Source organism: Ambystoma mexicanum, chromosome 8 (genome assembly GCF_040938575.1).
Source record: "Ambystoma mexicanum isolate Mex_15411 chromosome 8, UKY_AmexF1_1, whole genome shotgun sequence".
Classification (NCBI taxonomy): Eukaryota; Metazoa; Chordata; class Amphibia; order Caudata; family Ambystomatidae; genus Ambystoma; species Ambystoma mexicanum.
Window position 1 is genome coordinate 448408418 of NC_090929.1, and position 24021 is coordinate 448432438.

At 47.2% G+C, this 24021-nt stretch overlaps 1 protein-coding gene across 1 annotated transcript in view; it reads right to left on the reverse strand.

The window, feature by feature from the left end:
- CA6 (carbonic anhydrase 6) overlaps positions 1-24021 on the reverse strand; it is a 277304-nt gene that overhangs the window by 230071 nt on the left and 23212 nt on the right. Inside the window, exon 2 of the mRNA XM_069610032.1 lies at positions 17362-17544. Coding sequence (XP_069466133.1) covers positions 17362-17544 — 183 coding nt within the window. The remainder of the gene's footprint in view (positions 1-17361; positions 17545-24021) is intronic.

Sequence of the window (24021 nt, forward strand, 5' to 3'; positions counted from 1 at the left end):
AAACCAAATGTATTTGATGTCAGGCTAAAATGTATGTTGCGCTTGAGCATTTCTGCCAATGACGTCATTAATAAATCTGTCTATTTGCTATATGATGGCCATAACTTAGCATACTAAGCTACCAGGAAAAGGACTAACTATGGTTATTGTAAGATCATTTACATTATCTTTGAGAACAGATGCATACATTTATGTTTTCCCTATCATATTTACAGCATAATATTTTTGCCGAACACATTACTTTTTCACATGTTGTCAAATGTTCACATGGTTGACAATTATCTTCTAAGGTGCCCGTAACACACCTTTATTTTTGTCAGCTATAACCACAGATCATGCAAGTAAAATTTAGATGAAAGTGTATCTTTTGTGATTCGTGCCATGCATTGTGCAGAGGACAATTCCACCGTCATCCAGGGGAGAAACTTCTCTTGCGCAATGCCTGAAGTCCGAAAGGGGACGGGACATGATGTGCCTGCCGAGGAGGAGGAACAATAAGTAGGTACGGGGCAAACAGACTTAGGAGCGAAGGGGCATGTGGAAACGCACAGCGGAATGAGGGAGTTGGGGGATGCAGAGGTGTCCCACAGAATTTTTGAGTGGGACGTGTGGGAGGTCAAAGGGAAGAACAGGGTTTCGGAGACGGTCGCCCAGAAAGACTGGGGAGAAATGGGGACATATTGGGTGACAAATCGGGCACATTAATGCCTTTCGCAACTCCCTTTGTGCATTAAGCCCACATAATGGGGGATGCAAAATGGATTCATTTTGCTATTATAACACAGGAACACTTTTGTAAATAGCATTTTACTGGCAAGTAGCTGAAATCAAAGCACTCTACATCTTGGGAAGACAACAAGGACCTGGGGCACATTAGGTAAAGTGTTTTGTAAAGGATCAGACAAGGGTCAAGTGGTAAAACAGAACTAGAATTTGAGCATATATGTCACGTGTTTAGCATGTGCCAGCATTCTGAACCAGGGAGTTGAATATGAAGGTACCATGAAGATGAAGGGCTACCATCATATGCTGCATTTATACCTTGCTGGAGGACCCGAAACAGTTCTGAATCTATTAAACGTGGTGCATGTATTTCCTATAGTCACATACTGCCCTTTACCTTATTTCAAAGTACTCCTAATGTTGGCAGATGGTGGAATTGTGGTGTTGGGATACAATGTAGTGGTGTAGAGGAATAAGGATAAGAACACATCAGCTGAGACGACATTCACCAATTGAGTAACAAGGTCACACCTCCTTCCAAGATGTAAAACCCTGCTGATCTATGAGGAAACATGTGCATTTGCCAAAAGGATAGTACTTTTGGAATGACGATGGGCTAATGCACAACCAATCACGTCGACGAATGTCATTTACCTAAACGTGTCATGTTCAACCAACCTTTCCATGTTTCATTGTCAACCCTTGCCTCCTAGAGTGGACCCAGTGGGTAAGAACCAGTGAAACACTATTGAACACATGTTTCTTCAGGTACGTATGAATGGTAATTTTATTTCCTATAAATACACTTGCAAAACATAAGCTATATCCACACACAAATGGCACTGGTCAATGGATCCCATGAATCAGCCCTGTTAATTTTGCAAGGATTGATACATGATGCCATTCTGGGTCTATTATCTGGCATTGGGTGGTTCTTGGTATTTATATACTAGGTTATATTCTTTCTATGCACTGACAATATCTGCAGCTACGAAAGTGAGGTGCAGGCAAGGGGCCAGGATTAGACCAAGGTCACCCAAGCCCAGTCACCAGCTCTGTCACTAGAGAATATCCACTCTCAAAGAATGCATGCTTTGAACACAAGTTATTTCCTAACACCTTAGCACCTTTGAATGGCCCAAAAGCCTGGGGCAGAGCCAGTCACTGAATGAACAACAGTCACAAAATGTGCACCAGCCACACATGCTTTTCCATATGCTCCAGGAAAATGCTGCTTACAAGAGTGAGTGTCTGTGAGTGAGTGCTAGCACTTATGGACATGTATGTTGTTCTATTTGGGTTTAAAAGGGTTTCTTTCCGTTTGCGTCCTTCCGGCATGCATCAACACACGGTTTAATATGAATACTCCTTGATAAACGTGAGATGGAACCTTACATAAAATGTACAACCCAACTGATAAGGCATCGCTCTTTCTAACATTAGTCAGCGTTGGTTCACGTAGGCACCTTTTGGTAATTAATTATACGTATATAGTGCTTTCACAAAATGAACGATTGATGTCAGACTAGCATGCTACCTTTGTGTGTGTTCTTCGTCTTTAGCCACAGAGGCTAGCAAAGTCAAAAACCTAGGTGAGGACAGAATTTTAATGACATGTGGTATTTACTTTTTATTTGAGGTACTTGATGTATAAAGATCTAGCTCAAGGTTGTCCAACTCCAGGCCTTGAGGGCCGGATCCACGCTGGGTTTTCAGGATACCCCTCATTAATGTTAACGAGATTTTCATACAATGATTCTAAATGTGGGCACATTTTTCCTCATGAATATTAATGAGGTGTATCCTGAAAACACATACCACCCTATTCAGGAAAATACAAAAGCATATCCAACATTAGGTCTAGTACATGGGAAGTATGGTGTGTAGTGTTCAGTTGAGAAGGGAAAACAGAACAAAATGGGTTGGCTGTGACTAGGGATGTGTAATTGTGACAGAATCAGACAGGCACGCAGCATACGTCTAACATTTCACATATTTTCAATTGGAGGCACAGAGAGTAATTTGGCAAATTAAAATAACTTTTGAAGACATGTCAAACAGGGAATATATTACAGGTCTCCAGTTCCCATGTCAAGCAATTTAGCCAACAGACCACATCCACTCCCACACCTTTTTGCATTGTTTAGTTAAATAGTTCAGTGCTGATGTTCTGTTCTTTTTTGTAAATGTGTAAAGATATGCAATGTAGCGTGCTATAAAACAGCAATAAACAAAAAATAATAACCATTAGTATTATTCTCACCAATGGAAAAAAAGCACAATTACATCATCCCCAAATTGCCAACTGCCCCCCAGAAACATAAGAAAAACCAACCCTGATTCAGCACCAACCCCAATCTCCATGCCCACTGCATAATGCTACCCGATCGATAACTTGAGCCTAAACTCTCAACACTGACCCTAACCCCAAATTAACCTAACACCATTCCAAATCCAATCCCATGACCAAACCCCAAACTCAAATCCCAACCCCTGCCTCGCCCAAAAGATCTTCATCAATTTTCTCCAAGAAAAACCTCACCCACCTTTAAATTGGAGATTGAGAAAAGGCAGACACGTGCCCTAGCACCTTGAGACAGATGGAGTATGCGGTGCATTCATATCATAATGGTGTATTTAGGTTGGCACCTCCTTGGGCTTTTTTGTGCAGTCGAGGTCCTAAGCAGGAGGTGCTGAATTCAGAGATCATCTGATTAGAAGTTTCTAATTTATAGAAAGTGTCTAAACAGAGCTTGTTAAGGATCAGTGAACAACTCAGCTAAGCTTAAATGGGTTCGGTCTGTGACCTACTGGGGGTTGTTCAGGTTCAGGCATGCATGCCAGAGTTAGTTGGGATAAGCAAGCAGGTCCACACAGTCAGACCAGAGCATCAGTGGACGCCAGTCAGGGAAGGGAACCTCTAAGCATGACTGGTTGAGCCAGGAGGGCACCTTAACAAGAGCTGATCAGGGCAGATGAGCTCCATAAAAGCATTGATTGGGATGCTACAAACCCTCTATGTGGGTTAGTTTCAGCAGCCCCTCGGTGGGGGACATTCGCAGCATCACATCAACGGGTTCAGACAGACAAGAAAGAATTACACACTGAGATTGTCAGTCCCTCCACTATCTCAGAGGGGTCGGTCAGTTTGCTTCAGTGAGTAGGTTGGAAAGCCTCAGCAGCAGTAATCGGTGCCTGTCTTGGCAGATACTCTGCAATGTTGGTCATTCCTTAACAGAGCCCTTGCTATGATTGGTCCTGCAGAGAGCTTGTGGAGGTTGGTGTCAGCAACACCCGTAGTTGTCTGTGTCAGTGGCAACTAAGTAGGGGTTGGTATCAAGAGCACATCTGTGGGGGGGGGGTCATACTCAGAAGCGACTCTGTGAGTAGTCAGTAGCAGCAGTGGCTTTGTGAGGGGGCTGTCAGAAGCACCTGTTGGGAAAGGGGAGATTTGTGACTGCATCACTCCAAAAGGCTCAGTGTCAGAAATACATATATGGGGATTGGTATCAGCTGCATCTCGTTAGGGTCCAGTATCAGCAGTGCTTCCATCAGAGTCTTTGGCAGTGGGGGATCAGTGTAAAAAGAGCCTACGCAGGTAGTTGGTGTCAGAAGCAGCTTTGTGAAGTGATCTGAAATCATAACCTCCAGGGTTCAAAATCTACAGGAGATGGGAGCCTGGTTAGCTTGATATCAACAGCTACCAAGCGCTACTTTTTGATCCCCAAGCCAACTGATGCTGAACAAACATACCTATGTGACATTCATTTTTTGCGTTTGGGAGGATCGATAAATCAGCATTAGGACACATTTATATGACTTGTAAGCATAAGTAATGGACAAAATGTTACGTTTGAATTTCATGCAGAAGAACAAGTTACTTACCCATGGTAACGTTCTTTCGACTGGTTGTTCCTCCCACGCATACCTCATTGTATGATATTTCCATATCCAGCTTCAGCTGCTTTGGACATTTTTTCCAGCAGAGGGCACTGCACGTCATTGCCTGTCGACTGGATGTCCTTCGGAGACCTCTGTCTGGATGCCGACGTCATCAATAGTATAAAGCATGCGCAGCGACCATTGGCTTCAGTTCCATTTTTAAAGCATGTATAGGATATCCTACACCTGACAATTACTCCTCCTGAAACAGCGAAGACTGCAATCACATGGAAAAATCTCCTGCAGGGTTAGCTGTGAGGGGCGACGAGGAATACGTGGGAGTAACATACAGTCGAATGAACGTTACAATGGATAAGTAACTTGTTCTTCAAATGAATTGTTTCCTCCCACGTATTCCTCATCTTATGATAAACTCCCAAAACAGTCTATGTGTTCCTGGAGCAGGGAGTCAGAATTTTCAGACTCATGATAAATTAGGAGTTCCTTTATAGGACTGTGTGCACCAAATGTAGCACTGCCTTTCCAAATAAACCTTCCCAGCTTGAGGAAGAGTTCTGATTATAGTGTTTGGTAAAAGTGTGTACGGAAGACTATGTGGCTGCCGCACAAATATCATTTATTGGGACACCCCTCTGCAATGCAGAGGAGGTAGCCATGCCCCTGGTCGAATGAGCTCTAAGGCCCTCTGGAGGATCCTTCCCCACTAATCTGTAGCATTCAGATATTGCTAAAATGGTCCATCTTGATATTAAAGTTTGTTTCGAAATTGCCATACCCAACTTGTGGCCTGTGTAATTTACAGAAAGTTGGTCATCATGTCTTATTTTAGAGATCCTGATGATGTAAAAACGTGCCTTGGATCAAGCCTGTGCAACCTCTCCTCTTCCTTTCCAGGGTGAAGAGGAGGATAGAATGAAGGTACAATTATTTGCTGAGTTAAATGGCACTCAGACACAATTTTAAGTAAGAAGGTAGGTTTAAACTTAAGGACTACCTTATAGAAGATTGTATATGAAAGCTTGCAGGACAAGGCCTGAAGTTCACTCACTCTTCGGGTTGATGTGATGGCCACTAAAAGGATGGTCTTTAAAGTTAATAACCTTAAAGGACAGGTATGAATAGGCTCAAAAAGGAGCACACATTAGAAATATCAACACCAAGTTTAGGTCCCAAGTTGGGACTTGAAATGGGCCCGGGAAAATGTATTTGTCAGTCCTTTTAAGAATTGTATCACAAGTGGGAGCTTGATGAAAGATGCCTCATCAGAGGAGCGCTTAAAAGTAGAGGGCACTGCAAGATACCCCTTAATTGTACCAACCTGGAGCCCCAGGTTGGTCAAGTGTAATAAAAATGATAGCACCAAAGTACTGCATGTAAATGGATCCTCATTCTTATCCCTACACCAGCTGCAGAATTTGTTCTAACGGCAGCGGTACAAGAATTTCGTTGTTGGCCTTCTCGCTGAAAGCGAAATCTCCATTACATCGGCTGGAAGGTCCCAATCCTTGTATCTCAACCTCTCAGAAACCATGCATGAAGGTTGAGTGTCTTGACCTCTGGATGGAGAACCCGACCCTCCTCTCTATCGAGAGAGAAGGTCCTCTCTTTGTGGAAGACGTATTGGAGGCCAGATGGACATGTCCAGAAGGTCCGGGTACCACGTCCTCCTGGCCCAATCTGGAGCAATTAGGATCATGGATTTCCTGAACCTCCTGATGACTTGAGGAATGATGGGGACTGGAGGAAATGTGTACAGTAGTGGAAACCCCCAGTCCCCTATGAACGCGTCCCCCAGAGCTCCTCTTAGGGGAAATTCCCTTGAGCAGTACCGCTCGCACTTCCGGTTGACACTGGTCGCGAACAGATCCACTTGCGGGGTACCCCAAAGGGTGAAGATCTCTTGAAGGACTTCCTGAGCTAGTTCCCACTCATGGGACACTGTGCTCTGCCTGCTCAGAGCGTCCGCCGCCGTATTGTCCACTCCAGCTAGCTGAACTGCTGATAGGGAGACTCCTTCTTGAACTGCCCAGTACCAGAGGTGCATTGCCTCTCTGCACAGTGGTAGTGACCCTACACCTCCTCTCTTGTTGAGGTAGTACATGGTCAGTGTCCTGTCCATTATTATCAGGACATTCTTTCCCTGCACAGAGGGCAAGAAGGCCTTCAGCGCTAGTCTGATTGCCTGCAGCTCCAAAAGGTTGATATGTAGTTTGGACTCGGATGGAGACCAATGACCGTTGATTGTCAGATCATTGGTATGTGCTCCCCACCCTGTGAGTGAGGCATCCGTTACTACCTTTATCTCCGGCCATGGCTGCCAAAAAGGTTTTCCCTTAAGAATGTTTTCCTCGCATGCCCACCACAGGAGATCCTGTGCGACCCTGCTTGGAACTGGAAGGAGATCTGACATCTTGCCTGAAAATTGACACCATTGAGCCCTGAGAGTCCACTAGAGAGATCTCATTCTCAGGCGCACCTCTGGCACCAGAAAAATGCAGGATGCCATGAGGCCGAGCAACCTTAGAAAGTCGAAGGCCGGGAGACGTTGGGCACTTTGGAATGTGGTGACCATCTGCAGAATGTCTTGAGCCCTCACTTCTGGTGGCGAGGCTTTTCCCAGGGATGCATCTAGGACTGCTCCAATGAATTGGAGCCTTTCAGATGGTATCACATGGGACTTCTTGAAGTTGGGGGAGAAGCCCAGTTCATGGAGGGAATGACAGGTGTAGCTGAGAGGTTCCAGGGCCTGTTCGGGGGAACTGGCCCTGATCAGCCAATCGCCCAGGTAGGGGTAGACGTGAATCACCCCTCTCCTGAGACTTGCTGCCACCACCACCATCAACCTGCTGAAAAATCTCGGGCGGAGGTCAGCCCAAATAGCAGAACTCGAAACTGATAATGAGAACCACCAGTGTAAAGCCTCTGTTACTGTCTATGCTTGTGATGGATTGGCAGATGAAAGTAAGCATCCTGAAGGTCCAATGATACTATCCAGTCCTGAAGCTGGAGGGCCTGAAGGATCTGAGAAAGGGTAACCATCTTGAACTTGTCCTTCCTGAGGAATTTGTTTAAGTCTCTTAAGTCCGAAATGGGTCTCAATCCTCCGTCCTTCTTGGGAATTAGGAAGTACAGGGAATACTAACCCTTGTTCCTCTCCGATACAGGTACTGGTTCTATAGCACCTTTCCCTAGCAGGGTCAATAAGGAGCATAAGGAGCGGATCTTGGACTTTGAAAGAGTTGTTCCCCAGTGGATGACTCTGAGGCTTTTTTAGAAAGGGAAGGCAGTAACCCTCGGCAAATGTTTCCAATGCCCATGCATTTGAAATAATGCCTCTCCATTCTTTCAGATGCAGTGAGAGTCTGCCTCCGACCGGGGTATTGTGAACTAAGACCTCAGAGAGGTTTTTGAGGCGGCTGGAGCAGTGGCTGATGGTAAAGTAGCCTCTGCCTGGGCGGTCCTAGTACCTCTTCCACTCCGGCACAGGAAATCTTTTTTGACCTCTTTGATTGGACAGTCCTCTCCCCTTCCAACTGAGGAGTAAAAACAAAAAGACCTACTACTCCAAGGTGTGCCGGTGTAACGCTCACCTGATTCCCGTAGAGGCGCCGGTCTTGACTGCTTGACTGGGCGTATACCGTATCTTCAAAGGTGATGTGTAACACACGGCTGGCTCTCTGGGCTGGACCTCTGTGCACTGTATGTCTGACTTGAAGGGTAAGATGTCTGCAGATAGAAAATATGGGATTAAGGAACTGGGTTATTGAATGTCTCTCTCTTCTTCCCTTTCTCTTCTCCTGTAGAACCCCAAAGGTTAATGCTCTCACCTTAGGTAAGTGAACGCCGTGCTCTCCATCTGCCTCAGGGCAGGGTGCTGTAACCAGTTTCTTCACTGGATAAGGGGCCTCTTGACTTCAGAGGACTGCTGTCCGTCGTTTACTGCACGAACGGTAAGTTTCGAGTAATTCTAATGTCTTTAAAGTCTTTAGTAATGATGTTTCTTGTTTTGCAGGGTTCCGGCGATGGCGGATGACGGGCTGAAGTGAGTTGAAGATGGAGCCCGTGTGATGAATAGAAGCGCCTGGAAGCACGTAAGTAAGCGCTTGTTGCCTGCTTCACGATGCGCTCTAACTGTCTTTTTATTTTGCAGGTACAAGTTCGGAGCGGCTGCAGGGTGCCGGAATACCCACTGGGTTAGATGTGGAAAGGAGTAATGGCACGTGAGTATTAAAGTTCCCCAATGTCTTTAAACGCACCTTGTTTTGTCTTTCAGATGCGGGATGCAGCGCCGAAGGCCTCCGGAGCGTGCGAAGAGTTGGTAAGCTTTTGTCTTTCAGATGCCGGAATGCAGTGTGAAGACCTCCGGAGCGCACGAAGAGTAGGTAAGCCTTTGTCTTTCAGATGCCGGAATGCAGCGCGAGGCGTTGGTGACAGCCGATGGACCAGGTAAGTGAAGAGCTGTCACTGAAGACCGTAATGCTAACCTGTTCTTTCTTGTCTTTATAGGTGTTGCTGAAGACTGGATTCAGGATGGTAAGCCTTTTTCCTTAGGCCCAGGATCAGATGCAGGAGACACGATGAGCGTTCTGCTGCAGAGGATGCAGAATAACGCAAAGCAAGATTCATCCATCGGGTGTGGTTTAAATAGCCTCCTGTAGTGCTTAGGTGTCTCCTTCCACAGCCACGCCTAGGAAGAAAAGAGTTCCTGCTTTCCAGAAGAGTTCCAGTGTTCTGAATCTAGGGAGTGGCTCCTGCCCCACCCAACAGGAAAAGTAGTTCCAAACAGAAGAGGATCAGAGGCTCAACTGGCAGGCAAGTAAGCAGCATGGTCTGCTGCAGGTAAGTCCACCCAAGCATTATGAGCCCGGCGCTTCCAGCGCTGGGACTGGGCATATTTATGAGCCTGGTGCCACTGGCGCCAGGACTGGGTCCAAAAGGTCCCAATTGGGACTGGTTGGCACTCGGAACCTGGGTTATGGATCTGCTTCCAAGGGAGTTGGGAAAACCCTGACCTTTTGGAAGCAGAGATCATGACAGTACCCCCCCTCAAGGCCCCTCCCAAACCGGGCACCTCCGGGGGTTTTGGCTTGTCAGGAAATGTTCGGTGAAATCTTTTGATTAGGCGAGGAGCGTGGACATATTCAGCAGGTTCCCAGGATCTCTCTTGGGGGCCGTAGCCTTTCCAGTCAATTAGGTAAAATAGTTTAGATTTGGAGATCTTGGAGTCCAGAATGCTTTTGACTTCAAACTCGAGTTCTCCATCAACTAGGATAGGTTTTGGAGATTTAGTTAGTCGGGTTTGAGGTTGCACGGGTTTTAATAGAGAGACGTGGAAGACCGGATGTATCTTCATGTGCGGGGGCAAGTCCAACTTGACCGCTACTGGGTTTACTATGGTAGTGATGGAATAGGGACCAAGGTATCTTGGGTTGAATGTGCGTGGCCCTTTTAGAGGTAGATATTTGGTGGATAACCAGACTTGATCCCCTACTTGATATTGAGGGGCTTCCTTCCGATGTTGATCTGCTCCTTTCTTGTATTGTTCTTTAGCCCTTTGAAGGTGAGAAACAGCTTCCTTAAAGGCTTGGGTGATTGTAGAATGCAGGTAGTCTACTGCTGGTGTTTCAAGATCTTGGAGGGGATCCAACTCCGAGGTTCGAGGGTGACTGCCGTACAAAAGAAAAAACAGGGTTTTCCCAGTTCCCGAATGGACAGAGTTATTGTAGGCATATTCGGCTATCCAAAGGATGTCTTTCCAAGTTTTTTCAGTTTGTTGCAGCATGCAGCGTAAATACTGTTCCAGAGTTTGATTGGTCCTCTCGGTTTGTCCGTCGGTCTGAGGGTGGTGACTGGTCGATAGTCTCACATCAATTTGAGCCGACCGACAGCAGCTTCGCCAAAAATGAGAAATAAATTGACTACCTCGATCCGAAATTAGAACCGAAGGAAATCCGTGCAGTCGGACGATGTTTTCGAGAAAGAAGCTCATTGTCCAAGGCCTGCCCCTGTGAATGTCTTGCGAACAGTTTTTCCATACTGAGCTGAAAAGCTTGAAAATCATGGAGGACCGGATCATCTTGATTTACTAGAGGGATCGACCAGTCTGCCGCATTGCCACTAAGGTACGAAAGCACGAAAGCTACTTTAGCTTGATCAGTTGGAAAGGCTGCTGGCCGGCATAAGAAATGCAACCGGCACTGATTGATAAATACTGCAAACCTCTTTGGGTCACCAGAAAATCGTTCGGGTGGAGCCAGAGGTACATTCCCAGGTAGGTTGATCTGCACTGGATTCATAGAGGATGTAGAAGGAAGATTTCCCCCAGATGCGGGTAACGGGGTCTGTCCGGCTTGTGACTGTAGCAATTGTCTAGCGAGATCATCTGTTCGCTCCTTGGAAATAATCAGTTCCCTTCTTAGAGCGTTCGTTTCCTGACGGGCTGCATGCACTTCTGCCCTTAGTTCCCCAAGTAACTGGGCTAGCTGGTCGGTATCCGAGGTTTCCATAGCGCCTGGATGGGAGTTTTGTGGTAGGCTTTGCGTTCTGTAACGCTCACCTGATTCCCGTAGAGGCTGCGGTCTTGACTGGGCGTATACCGTATCTTCAAAGGTGATGTGTAACACATGGCTGGCTCTTTGGGCTGGACCTCTGTGCACTGTATGTCTGACTTGAAGGGTAAGATGTCTGCAGATAGAAAATATGGGATTAAGGAACTGGGTTATTGAATGTCTCTCTCTTCTTCCCTTTCTCTTCTCCTGTAGAACCCCAAAGGTTAACACTCTCACCTTAGGTAAGTGAACGCTGTGCTCTCCATCTGCCTCGGGGCAGGGTGCTGTAACCAGTTTCTTCACTGGATAAGGGGAGCAGGCCTCTTGACTTCAGAGGACTGCTGTCCGTCGTTTACTGCACGAACGGTAAGTTTCGAGTAATTCTAATGTCTTTAAAGTCTTTAGTAATGATGTTTCTTGTTTTGCAGGGTTCCGGCGATGGCGGATGACGGGCTGAAGTGAGTTGAAGATGGAGCCCGTGTGATGAATAGAAGCGCCTGGAAGCACGTAAGTAAGCGCTTGTTGCCTGCTTCACGATGCGCTCTAACTGTCTTTTTATTTTGCAGGTACAAGTTCGGAGCGGCTGCAGGGTGCCGGAATACCCACTGGGTTAGATGTGGAAAGGAGTAATGGCACGTGAGTATTAAAGTTCCCCAATGTCTTTAAACGCACCTTGTTTTGTCTTTCAGATGCGGGATGCAGCGCCGAAGGCCTCCGGAGCGTGCGAAGAGTTGGTAAGATTTTGTCTTTCAGATGCCGGAATGCAGTGTGAAGACCTCCGGAGCGCACGAAGAGTAGGTAAGCCTTTGTCTTTCAGATGCCGGAATGCAGCGCGAGGCGTTGGTGACAGCCGATGGACCAGGTAAGTGAAGAGCTGTCACTGAAGACCGTAATGCTAACCTGTTCTTTCTTGTCTTTATAGGTGTTGCTGAAGACTGGATTCAGGATGGTAAGCCTTTTTCCTTAGGCCCAGGATCAGATGCAGGAGACACGATGAGCGCTCTGCTGCAGAGGATGCAGAATAACGCAAAGCAAGATTCATCCATTGGGTGTGGTTTAAATAGCCTCCTGTAGTGCTTAGGTGTCTCCTTCCACAGCCACGCCTAGGAAGAAAAGAGTTCCTGCTTTCCAGAAGAGTTCCAGTGTTCTGAATCTAGGGAGTGGCTCCTGCCCCACCCAACAGGAAAGTAGTTCCAAACAGAAGAGGATCAGAGGCTCAACTGGCAGGCAAGTAAGCAGCATGGTCTGCTGCAGGTAAGTTCACCCAAGCATTATGAGCCCGGCGCTTCCAGCGCTGGGACTGGGCATATTTATGAGCCTGGTGCCACTGGCGCCAGGACTGGGTCCAAAAGGTCCCAATTGGGACTGGTTGGCACTCGGAACCTGGGTTATGGATCTGCTTCCAAGGGAGTTGGGAAAACCCTGACCTTTTGGAAGCAGAGATCATGACAGCCGGTGGGGCGGTTTTGTGTTTGGCTGATAGCAACACCAAGGGATTTTGCTGCTGCTTGAAGGTCTGCAGTTTCTCCATGCTCTCGTCAGCCTTGCTACCAAATAAATGTGTGCCATCAAAGGGCATGTTGAGCAGGACTTTCTTATCTGTGTATTACTGTACTAGCTGCCATGGACCTGCTGATACTGTCAGCAGTGTCGAGACCTGTCTGGAGGGATTCGCACATTGCGTCCTTCCCATCCTTGACTAGATTTTCCCCTTTGGTAATATGCTCAGCCGCCATTGCTATACATTCCCAAATAGTATGAGTGAACCTGGCCAACGTGCACGTAGCATTCTCTGACGTTAGGGCCATACTTCACTTATATTAACAATAGTCTTGATACCACAACCCTGCCCAACCACCCCCACTAGTTTACCCCCTCGCTGCCCCCTTGCTCCACCACCCTCCCTTAACCCCCCTCACAACCAAACTCGCCCAGTGGTAACGGTTCCCCTTAACCAATGTCTCAGAGTTTTGATCCTTATTATGTCTGATTTTCTTTTGTCGGCTCTCTCCTGTGTCTCTCTCCACTCCTTATGGATTCAATAATCACTCATCTGCTTATTCTACTCCCTGGGATCCCACAGGCCAGTGCCCATTTGAGCAGCAGTGCACACCACTCTACTTGAAACTCACCCATCCCATCGTTCACTGCCGCAGTCAGCCTCTCCATTATCATCATATTGTGTACTTTCCCCTCCCAGACTTCTTTTGATGGAAGCATATCACTCTTCCAGCACTGGGCTATGGCCAGTCACCCCGCCCTCAACATTGCTTCCCACATCTTGGGGAGCCTGTGTTCATCCCTGTCCTTTTGTGGTAGCCCCAAGAGGATCTGCAGTGGGTCTAAGTCCAATTGTATTCCCGTGACCTCTTCCATCCAACTCAACACCTCCTTCCAGAACACTTGCACTTTGGAACACCGTCACCACATGTGGGCTAGAGACCCCTGTAATCCACAACCCTTGGTGCCCCCGGCAATATCTTAGACAACCTCAGGGGGTCCCTGTGCCAGCCCATCAACATTTTAAAGTTATGTTCCATCGTTGAGGTGAATAGGCAACCCCAAAAGGCAACTTTGTAAATTCGTGCCCAGTCCTCATCTAAAAGCTCCTCCCCTACCAGGTTCATCCAGTATCTCTGGAAAGTGTGCCTCCCCTGTAGGCATGTCTCATTCATGGCTTTATACAGCTTTGATAGGATACCCTTTCTCATGATGGATAGATCTATTACCTTCTCCACTGTCGTTAAATCTCTTGCCACTGAACTTCCCCACTTCGGGTCCGTTAATATACCCTTTACGCAGAGATACTCGAACACTAAGATCGAGTCTCTCACCAGCACTTCACGTACTGCTTCTCATTCCAGGAATATTCCATCCCTAAATAGTTGCCCCACCCTTTTGAGGCCCCTATCTGAACATGTCTGCAAGAAGGCTAGCCCTTGTGGCCAAAATCAAATGGGGGACCCCATACAGAGGACATAGGGGTGGGCCATGTAGTGTATCAGGAGGTGCCCTTGGATTCGTGCCATACTGCCCAAAAAGGAACCAAAGTAGGGTGGCCCCTTTGCTGTTCCGGCATGGACCTGATTGTGAGTTGGGCCGCCTTGAAGTAAAGGCGGATATCAGGGAACCCAAATCCCCCCTTTTCAGTAGGGAGTGTCAGGGTCGCCATTTTTACCCTGGGTGTCTTGTTTTTCCAGATAAATCTCTCCTGTTACTGCTAGGAAGAACTTCTCTGGGAGATGTCTCGGGATGGCTGTAAACAAATAAAACAAAAATGAAAATGGGCCCTAGTTTTGGAAGTGTCCTTGCTCTGTCCATTTTTTGGTGCTCTTATGATTGGTGCAAGGTCACAGGATGGTTTTAAGAGGTGAAGCCCACACCTCCTTCTTGGTATGATAGGGGGGGATTTCCCGGATACCTGCCGATTTCATTTTCTTGAAAAAGTAAATTTTCCACGCTGTTTGCGTTTAGTTAACAGTGTGGGTTTTATTCAATTTCGGTGTGTGCTCATGTGCCCAATTGCGGTCAGCGGCACGTGTTTCGACCTTGTGTGTCTTTATCAAGATTATTAGTAGTTGTCTCTGCCCTTGTGGGGTCCTGTGTCTGAATTAGGTGGGTCCTGTATATCACAGCTTAGCTCATCATGGGCCCTGATTTATGGTCTGGCGTTGCGCTGTTGCGTCCTCGGTCTGGTGGCCAACAGACCGAGGAGGCAACAGCGCAACGCCAGACTGGCTGACCACAATTGGGAACATGAGCCTACACCGGAATTGAATAAAACCCACACTGTTAACTAAATGCAAACAGCGTGGAAAATCTACTTTTCCAAGAAAAGAAAATTGCGAGGTATCCGGGGAATCCCCCCCCTATCATAACAAATATAACAACCTGGGTAGGACATTCATCTTTATTGAGGTCATCCTACCATACCAGGTCAATATGAGGTGGCCCCATCTCTTCAAGTCAGTCGTCAGGTGTGCCCAGAAGGGGTCATAGTTGGCTGTGGCTATTTCCTTCAGGTACCTAGTCACCTGAATTCCCAGGTATTGTATACTCTTTTGGTCTACCCTCATGCCTTGATATCTCTTTTTCGAGTCAAGGAGTGGGCTCCGTTCCAGTACCGGCATTACGCATGATTTTTCTACATTGATCTTGAATCCTGAAAGGCGGCCATAATCTGATATCTGAGTCATGAGTGCCGAAAGGGGCGTTGTATGTCAGTGAGGTATGCCAGTATATCGTCAGCAAAGAGCGAGAGTTTACATTCGATCCCGCCCCCAACCCCCTATGCACTTGATTTGGTCATTAGTCCGAATCGCTATTGCCAGTGGTTCCAAGGCCAGGGCGTATGGCAATGGGGAGAGGGGACACCCCTGTCTTGTACCTCTTGTTAATATGAAAGTCTCTGTGAGGCTCCCGTCAACACGGATCCTGGCCCTGGGCTCATTGTAGAGCTCCTCCACCCATCTCAGGAAGTTAGTCCCCAGCACCATCCTCTTCAGGACCTTCATCGTGAAGGACCAGTCGACTCTGTCAAAGGCCTTCTCTGAATCCAGCGACACCAGGCAGGCTTCCTGACCCTTAATTTGTGCACCATGAATCAGGTTTACAGTTTCCCTGATGTTGTCCGACCCTTGCCTCCCTCTTAAGAATACCACTTGATCTCGTGTACTAAGAGTGGTAGTCCCGTCTCTAAACTCTTTCCCAAGATTTTCGCCAAGATCCTTACATTCCCATTTAGGAGAGAGATGGGCCGATAGGAGGTGGGGCGCTTCCCTCCTTGGGTATCGCCACGATCATTGCGAGCAGCATCATGGGGGGCAGGGCCTCCCATTGCAGGTATGCGTTGAACACCCTCACCAGGTGTGGGGTCAATAGGGACCTAAGTAATGTATAGAACTTCATCAAGAAACCATCCTCCCTGACTTCATCCCCTTGCTGGCACCCAGGACCTCCTCTGCCGTTATGGGGCAAGCTTCTCTATTATTTCCTTGGGGAGCCCCAGAAGTGGAAGGGTCCCCAAAAATGCATATCTATGCAATTGGTGTGCTTCTGTGATGAAAGGAAAACAAAGTATGAAATGCTCATGCTGCTGCAATTACGCTGCCTCCATTAAAGCCAATTAAGCAGAAATGCAGCCCTTGTTTAAGACAATTTTCATTTTAGACAATACTACCGTGTCCTAAAGCAAAGTGAAAAGAATGTTCATGATTGAAGATGCTTTAATAACACTGTAACCTACGAAATGCAGGCAGGCAGTTGAACAAAGTGAACAAAACACAAATTCCATTTTACGTTACTCAGAAAGTATTATCTTGATAGAATCATTAACAGAGGAGAGTGTTAAAAAATTAACAGACCATGACTCATCCCAGTTGCTTCTTTCAAGGAACTGTGTTGATTACTAAAGTAAAGAGTGAATTTGTAAGCTGCTGCTAGCCAGGCTGTCACCAGTGAGCTCCATGATATATGGAGGTGCTGCCATAAATAGCCTATATAAGTGGTACGCACAGAAGAATTAAAAGGGCATTATTGACAAGATTTCTGTGCGTAAAAAGGCCTATCTGCACCTTATCTGGAGGGCTGGGGGAGCCTATCAGCCGTGCCTTTGTGGGAGTATGTGTGAGCAGCCCCTAGATGTGAGTCAATGGCAGTAGCTTATATGGGGGAGAGGCATCTCTGTTGGAAGTGGGTGTCATCAGATCTTCCAGAAGGGCTGGGGACAGTGGAGCCAGCAAGGCATTAGCAAGAGTCAGTCATAGCAGGTGGTCACCTCATTGGGGATCATTCACGGCCAGTAAGGGTTTCAGTAAGGACCTACAAGGTGGATGAGCACCTCAGCAGGAGTTCATCAGGGAAGGGAAGCATTTCAGAAGGATCAGTCAAGCCAGGTGGTTGGTCTGGAAAGGTTGATATCTTAAAGAGTAATTCTGTCAGCAGAGCATCTCAGCAAGGGTCAGATCGGTCAGGAGACCTTAGGTGGGTCAGAAGGGTGAGGTGTGCCTCAGCATCATTTGTGACAGATGGGCATATCAGATCACATCTGTTAGGACAGATGAGCAACTCAGTAGGGTTTGTTGGGTTTAACAAACAACTCAACTGTTTGTTGAAGGCAAGTGAGAGCCTTTGCAGCGTTGGCCAATCTTAGGCAAGAACAGAGTGAGTTGATGTATCTCGGTTGTACCTGAGTGGCCATTGTTGGTCATTAAGAAGTGGCCTTCCAGTGGGCCGTCGTAGCCGCTCAACACCAACTTGGGTAGATGGGGGTTGTGCTTCACTTTGCGCCGCTGAATGTCAACAGGAGACTGGTGTTTGGCTGCACACTTCGGGTAGATTTTGCCCCAATTGTGCTCTGTCAATTCGCCACCTGAGAAAGAAAGAGAACATTTTGTTGACCAGCCAGTCATGATCTGGATAAAGCTTAAGACAGAGTAGTGCATGCATTGATAGTGGCCACAAGACTATCCGGAGGTTAAACACAGAAAGACAGACTCTTAAGACCACTGAACTCACATGGCCCATCCATTTCGGGTCTATTTTCCATTCTTTTCCCTTGTTTTCTCCACACTAACCTTTCTCTCCGTTTTTTTTTCACAGACAGAACAAGCTCTCCAGGCTTACCCTTACTAAAAAATTGTGCTATTCGTGCCCCAGTACCTCTCTCAGGCACTGCCATTGTGCGACTTTCATGCCTGTTCATAAGTCACACATTGCACTCAGGCCCTCATTATAGGTTTTGGGTTATTCGTACCAGATTTCTACAATGAGTTATTACTGTTACTGTCTGCAGAAATATTTGGGCTTCTCCGCAATTATGAGACTACAACTGCTATGATGGAAACCCCATGGCCAGCATGCCGAACTCTGAAAGTAATATATGTAATATTTCCACAATAGTTCATATGTTTTTCTTTGATATAAACAAAAGGCATTCCATTCCGGTTTGGAAATTGAAAGAAATATGCTGCACCCCAATGCTTTTCCATGCGGCTCAGTGCACAGACGAGTCAGTAGGAACCCTTTGTGCATGAATTACACGGCCAAGGAGAGATCGTGATGAGGCCCGCATTATGACTGCCTTTGGAGTCCATCCACAGATTTTTTTCCCGTAAATTCACAAATGACAAATCTTTTTTACCTTGCTGGAGAGGGGTTACAGGATGTACACTTGTGGAATTTCAATGCTGTATTCATGTGTATAATATTGAAATGTTTACTGCATGTGGTATGCTTAAATGCTGCAATGGATAAACACTGTGCCAACCTTTTATTAGGCAGACAGTAAAAAGGGTGGCATTTGACATATCCAGGGTTTGAAACTGCCAAGAGCTGGGAACTATGTAGCTCTGACTCCCCAGGCAAGTGGTGACATACAAACATAGCTATGTGATATTAACGTTGTGGATTTATTAATGCTGGACAAAAAGTTGAGCTTACATCTTGGTACCAGTTAGATTTGCTCTGCACGATGTGCTAGTGCCTAGTTCACTGGCGCTATCTCCTGCGTAACATGTGATGCCTGATACCGAGGATCTGCTTTTTGCTCCAGGTCAACAAATCCTAATTACGACGCCTGCTTATTACCTGTTCTTACATAATCAACCAATTCATAATGCCCCCCCTTAATCTCTTACTTTTATGTTTTGTGTTGTATATAGTTTTTTGTACACTCACAAATTAGCTTCAGAAGAGGATTATTATGTCACAATGGTTCCCTAGGGCTGCCACAAGCCTTTCTTCATTTGGAGCCACATTTTGCTACTCCTGCAAAATGGCACAGATGGGTGAAAACACAGAGAGAAGATCTGCGTGTGTTCTGTTTCCAGGCGGTTCTGCAAAGCCATCCGCTTTTTTCCCTGCACATGACGTTTCTGCTGCAGGCGGGCAGTACCTCACATTTAGAATGCATTTAATAGGTAAATAAAAAGCAGGACTGGGTGCCTGAGTTATAAGGTGCACTGGGTCAGGGGCTTCAAGATTAGGGCCATGCAGACTCTGAAAGCTAGGGAATATCTGGAGTGCTTGTGTATGGGTGGATCAGGCGTTGATGAAGAGGTGATCAAGGAGGGAGAATGCTGGGAAGAGAGTGATAAAGGGTATCAGGGGACAAGGAGAGTAAATGCCAAGGATTGTAGGCGATGGGGTTGAGAAAGAGGAAGTAAAGAGGGGGCCTTGATGGCATAGAATAGGGAAGAGGATAGAAGGCTGGGCCATGAGTGGCGGGGCAGGCTCTGTGGTCTATACTAGGTAGAGGGGCAGTGGCTTGGGACACAGAATACTGGCCGGAAGTAGTGACTGGACTGTGGGCAGCTATACTCATGGGGGAGACTACAAAGCTTAGAATGAACAGAGAAAGGGACTTACGGAGGGACGGGAAAGAGTCTTTAGAGGGCAGAATGGGGAGGAGAGAGAGACCAGGCAGCATGAAGGGAGAGACGTGTGAGGCACAAAATAGGCTGGGTAGTAGGATCTTTGGGCGAGAATTGGAAAGGGGCGATTGGATGCAGAAAAGGAAGAGAAGGTTGAAAGATTTGGGTGTGCAGGAGGAAATGGTGCATGGGAACAGGGAATTGGACGTGGGAGGATTTAAGGCATAAAACAGGGATATGATTGTGGCCACAGAAAGTCACTGGAAGGCGTGTGTGGACAAAGAAAAAGCAGGCAAGGAGGCAGATTGGGGAAAGGAAAGGCACGGGGTGCATGAATGGATACAGCTGCCTGGGTGCATGGAGTGGGGAATAAGAGCATTGTTTGGGCACAGAATGTGGAGGAAGAGACTCTTGGGGGCACTGACTGGGTGGGCGTGAAAGGTTTGTGGCAAGGTAATGAGGACAGGACCTGTAGAGTTCACCTGCATTCTGCGGATCTCCGGAGTTGTGTTAATTAACTCCACAACTCTTTGAGCACGGATAAGGACTTGCAGGTTTGGGATGTCGTAATGGACCCATTACGTTTGCAGTGAAACTCACCTGCTGTGAGTAAAAAAAACACCTGGGCTGCCACTAGCCATAGCCTGGCCACATTGTGGAAGTGTGTATTGGCTGCCTTCAACCTTAGAACCTACACAGAGTAACAATAGCAATCCTCTAAAGAGTGTGGCATAGTAAAAGGTAGAATGTTACCCATACCACACTACCCCATTCTTATGCCGAATATTTGTCAAATATTTGGAATCATTGTGAATTCAAACAACACAGTTATAAAATCTACATTTCTCATGCAATTTAAGCACCAATCTGCAGTTCAATATGCCCTCTGATTCTTAACCTAGTAAAAATAAGATCTGCAGTCGCGCCAACACATTTTGCTTTTTCCATAAAAGGCAAGACACTGGAAAAAGAGGGCAGAGGGCTGCTGCTGCAGAGCACTCCCAGCTGCAGGTAGAGTGAATGTGACCCAGTGTTTTACAAGGTCTGGGTTTGGCCTGGGGAGACCAGTGGGGCATGGACCACCATGGCTTCCTGAAGTCGCCCTTAAGATGCATATGATGGCTGCATCCCTAGGCTTTTCTGTCCTATGCACTCTGCAGCCCAGTGAGTTCCTTGCCCACTTATCCAATATAATGGTCAGAACGGACTCACCGTTACTACTGTCCCATACTACTGCAAAGAAAGAAGCCTGTGGCTATGGAAAGAAAAATATTAAGGCAGAGGACTGGTTTCTGTAAAGGAACAGGTCCATGACTGCTGCATGCACACGCCTGTGGAGCCCCTCTACTTGCATTTGCGGAGTGCCTCGCAAGTGAGAGAAGCCTTTGTGTACCGGCTCTACTAGTGTTTGCGCAGCCATGTGCGAACAAGAGAATCCATCAATTATCCACCCACAAGAGTCAAAGAACACTTGGCGCTGCTGGCGAGTGGCAAACGAATCATTACTGAAAACAAATACCTGATAGTGGAATCCACAGAAATAACCATGGCTTGTGGATCCATGCCCACTAGCAAACTGCATCAGATGACAGCCGAGTGGTTTCAGCATAGGCAAGCCAATCACCATGCATGTTCACAATGTTTACTCACCTGAGAACCCTCAAGCAATGAGAACTTGAGAACCCTCAAGCCCTTCTATACTGATGCCCTGCATCAGTATAGAAGGGCACAGGGGAGATGGTGTGAGAGTGCTTAATGGATAGTGTAGAGAAACCCCTCAACGCTCACACCAGAAAAAATGCAACCCACTAGTGAAAAAGGGCCAGCACACCTCTCGCAAGGAGAACAATGTTTTATTCTCACAAAAATAGAAATACATCAGCAAAGCACTCTGCTGCCACAGAACATTCGGGCACAATTAGTACAAGCAACACATTATGAAGGCACACAGTGTCATCAGTGACGTAAATGATGGTTTATAGTGATATTTTCAAATGGCATATTTTCGAATGCCATTATGTTGACGCAATTTTGCCGATTTTTTGTTTTTGTAATGTTTTTTAATTTTATGTTTAAAATGGGAGGGTTCCTCCCCACCCCCCATCTACCCCAGACCCTACACATAGGCTACCTGCTCCATAAGGGATGCTAGGTCATTGGTCCCAGCCCCGTCTGTCCATCTTCTTCCATGTGGGTTCCTCCCTGAGCGGCATCCGGCATGAAGCTACAATTTATTGATTATGTGAAGAAAAACAATACATGCTCTATCTCTAACCTAATGTGCACCTGGTACTGCAGACAAGGACTAAGAGGATACTTCGAGGTCATTGCATCGCACACACTAACTTGATTCCAGACAAGTGAGCACCCATCCAAAGCTCCCGACCCTCATTTTAGCTATGTTATTTTCCCCCTCCCGGCACCTCGCAGCACACATCACATGACCTATGGTGAAGGCAACTGGTCCCTGCTTTCTGATCTTTTCTGATCGATTGGGGGATTTAACAGCTTTATAGTCAATGGTCTGAGACTGACTGGTACCTTGGAATGCTGGGGGTCTTGGGACGGGGGCATCTGGGTGCTATTAGTTAGAGCTGGGATGGGAAGGTCGGAGGCGTGTGCCCTCCTCTTGGGACCGCTTTTTCGCAGAGAGCTCTCAACCCCCTTGTGGCCTTGCAGGGCGCATTTCTTCTGGGATACGAATGCTGGCAACATGAGACAATGAAACGTCTATGAATCTCTGTGGCTCTGGCCTTTCTCACCGGTGTCCATGCTACAATCTATTTCCTATTCCTGCATGCATACACTTATTTCCATGTGTGTGGCTTGGGCTGCGGCTCTAGTTGCAGCACAAATCTAGTCCACGATTTCACTATGGCTGCTACTATCTAAAATGGTGTTTACTTCACAATGTACTCTATAGCTAAAGCATGCACCACCCTCCTGCATCATAGCCCCTGTCGACACCCCCACTCTCCCCTGTGCCCTCACTGAGCCCACACTGCACACTTCCAGGCCTCTGCCGCATCCTTAAGTGCTTGGGGGTCTGGGACAATCGTCACCCTTCCCAACAACAGTGTGACGACTCCCGAGATCTCCCCACTTCTCCCTGAGGGGGAGCCCCTTCCAATGAGGCCAGGGAGGGGAGGCTGCTACCCGATAGTCCCCCGGTGGGAGATAATCACTGAGAGGATATCATGGGCAGAGACTTCACCTCTGGGAACAAGGGAGAACATCTCTGGAAAATGTGGTATGCCAACCATCCACCCACACCCTGCACACATTCCTATCCCATAAAACCCATCTCCATATCCCATACTTCCATGTATGTCTGTAAGTCTGAAACATATTAACTACTGCGATGAGGAAGAGCAGGCACTTCGTAAGAGAGACCTACTTAACAAATACTGGGAAGAGGAGGAGGTGCGGGACAAGGAAGAGCAATGATGAGAACCTGAATGAACAGTCTAGTCTTCTATGTCCACTTACGATTAAAAGCGAAAGGACTTACCATGTTGTCAAGCCCTCCTGGGAAGAACCGCAAGCATAAGAGTCGAACAGTGTGGAGAATAGAAGAGGCTGTTGACCAAGATAATAGCGAGCAGGCATAAGTTTACCTACCCGGAAAGTAGCAGGGAGCTGGAGAAGCAGAGGTTCTGGAGTGTGATGCAGTGTGACTGCTCGATCAAGTGAAGACCTGCATTCTGCGAGGAACCACATGCTGACGAGTGACTGCAGCACAACGAAGAATGGGAGAAGCCACAAGAAATCCAAAACAGAAAGCAGAAGAGCCTGAGACCGATAGGAGCACACGGCAGCAACCCTAAGGGTGCAGGGGTTGCCGGGACACTTGGTGTGGGCACGGCAGAGTCAGGGAAGACTCTTAGCCCACAGAGCAGATGTGAGGAGGAAGCCCTCTGGGGAGAAGAAAACATTAAGAGAGCCAAAAACAGAATGTGAGGTGGTCGGGTCCGGGACCCGCACCCACAAAAGAAGATCCTGACAAGTCATCTTCTTCATGGCAGTACCTGGTTGGAGACTGAACGAGGTCTGCCAAATCAAAGCAGTAGGGAAACTCGGGTCTGGGACCTGCACCCACAAGAGAGAAGAAGTCCATGTAATCTTCTTCGTGGCAGTACCTGGCAGGAGAGTGTACCTGGCCTGACAAATCAAAGCAGTAGAGCAATACGAGTCTGTGACCCGCACCTGCAAGAGGAGTACAAACCATCTTCCTTGTGGCAGTAGTTGCTAGGAGAGTGAACCAAGTCTGCCCAAGTCTGGAGACATTGAAGCCTGGATCTTGGACCCTCAAAGTGAAACACTGAAAGTGTTGAAGTGTGAAACCAAAGTGAAAGAGAGGCCAGAGGAAGGGAGTAATTCGCCCTGGTGGTGTTCAACGGTGCAACAAAGTGAACAAAGTCCAGGGGAAGGGATTCATAGCCCCTGGGTGTATCAAACTCTGAAGTCAAGGTACC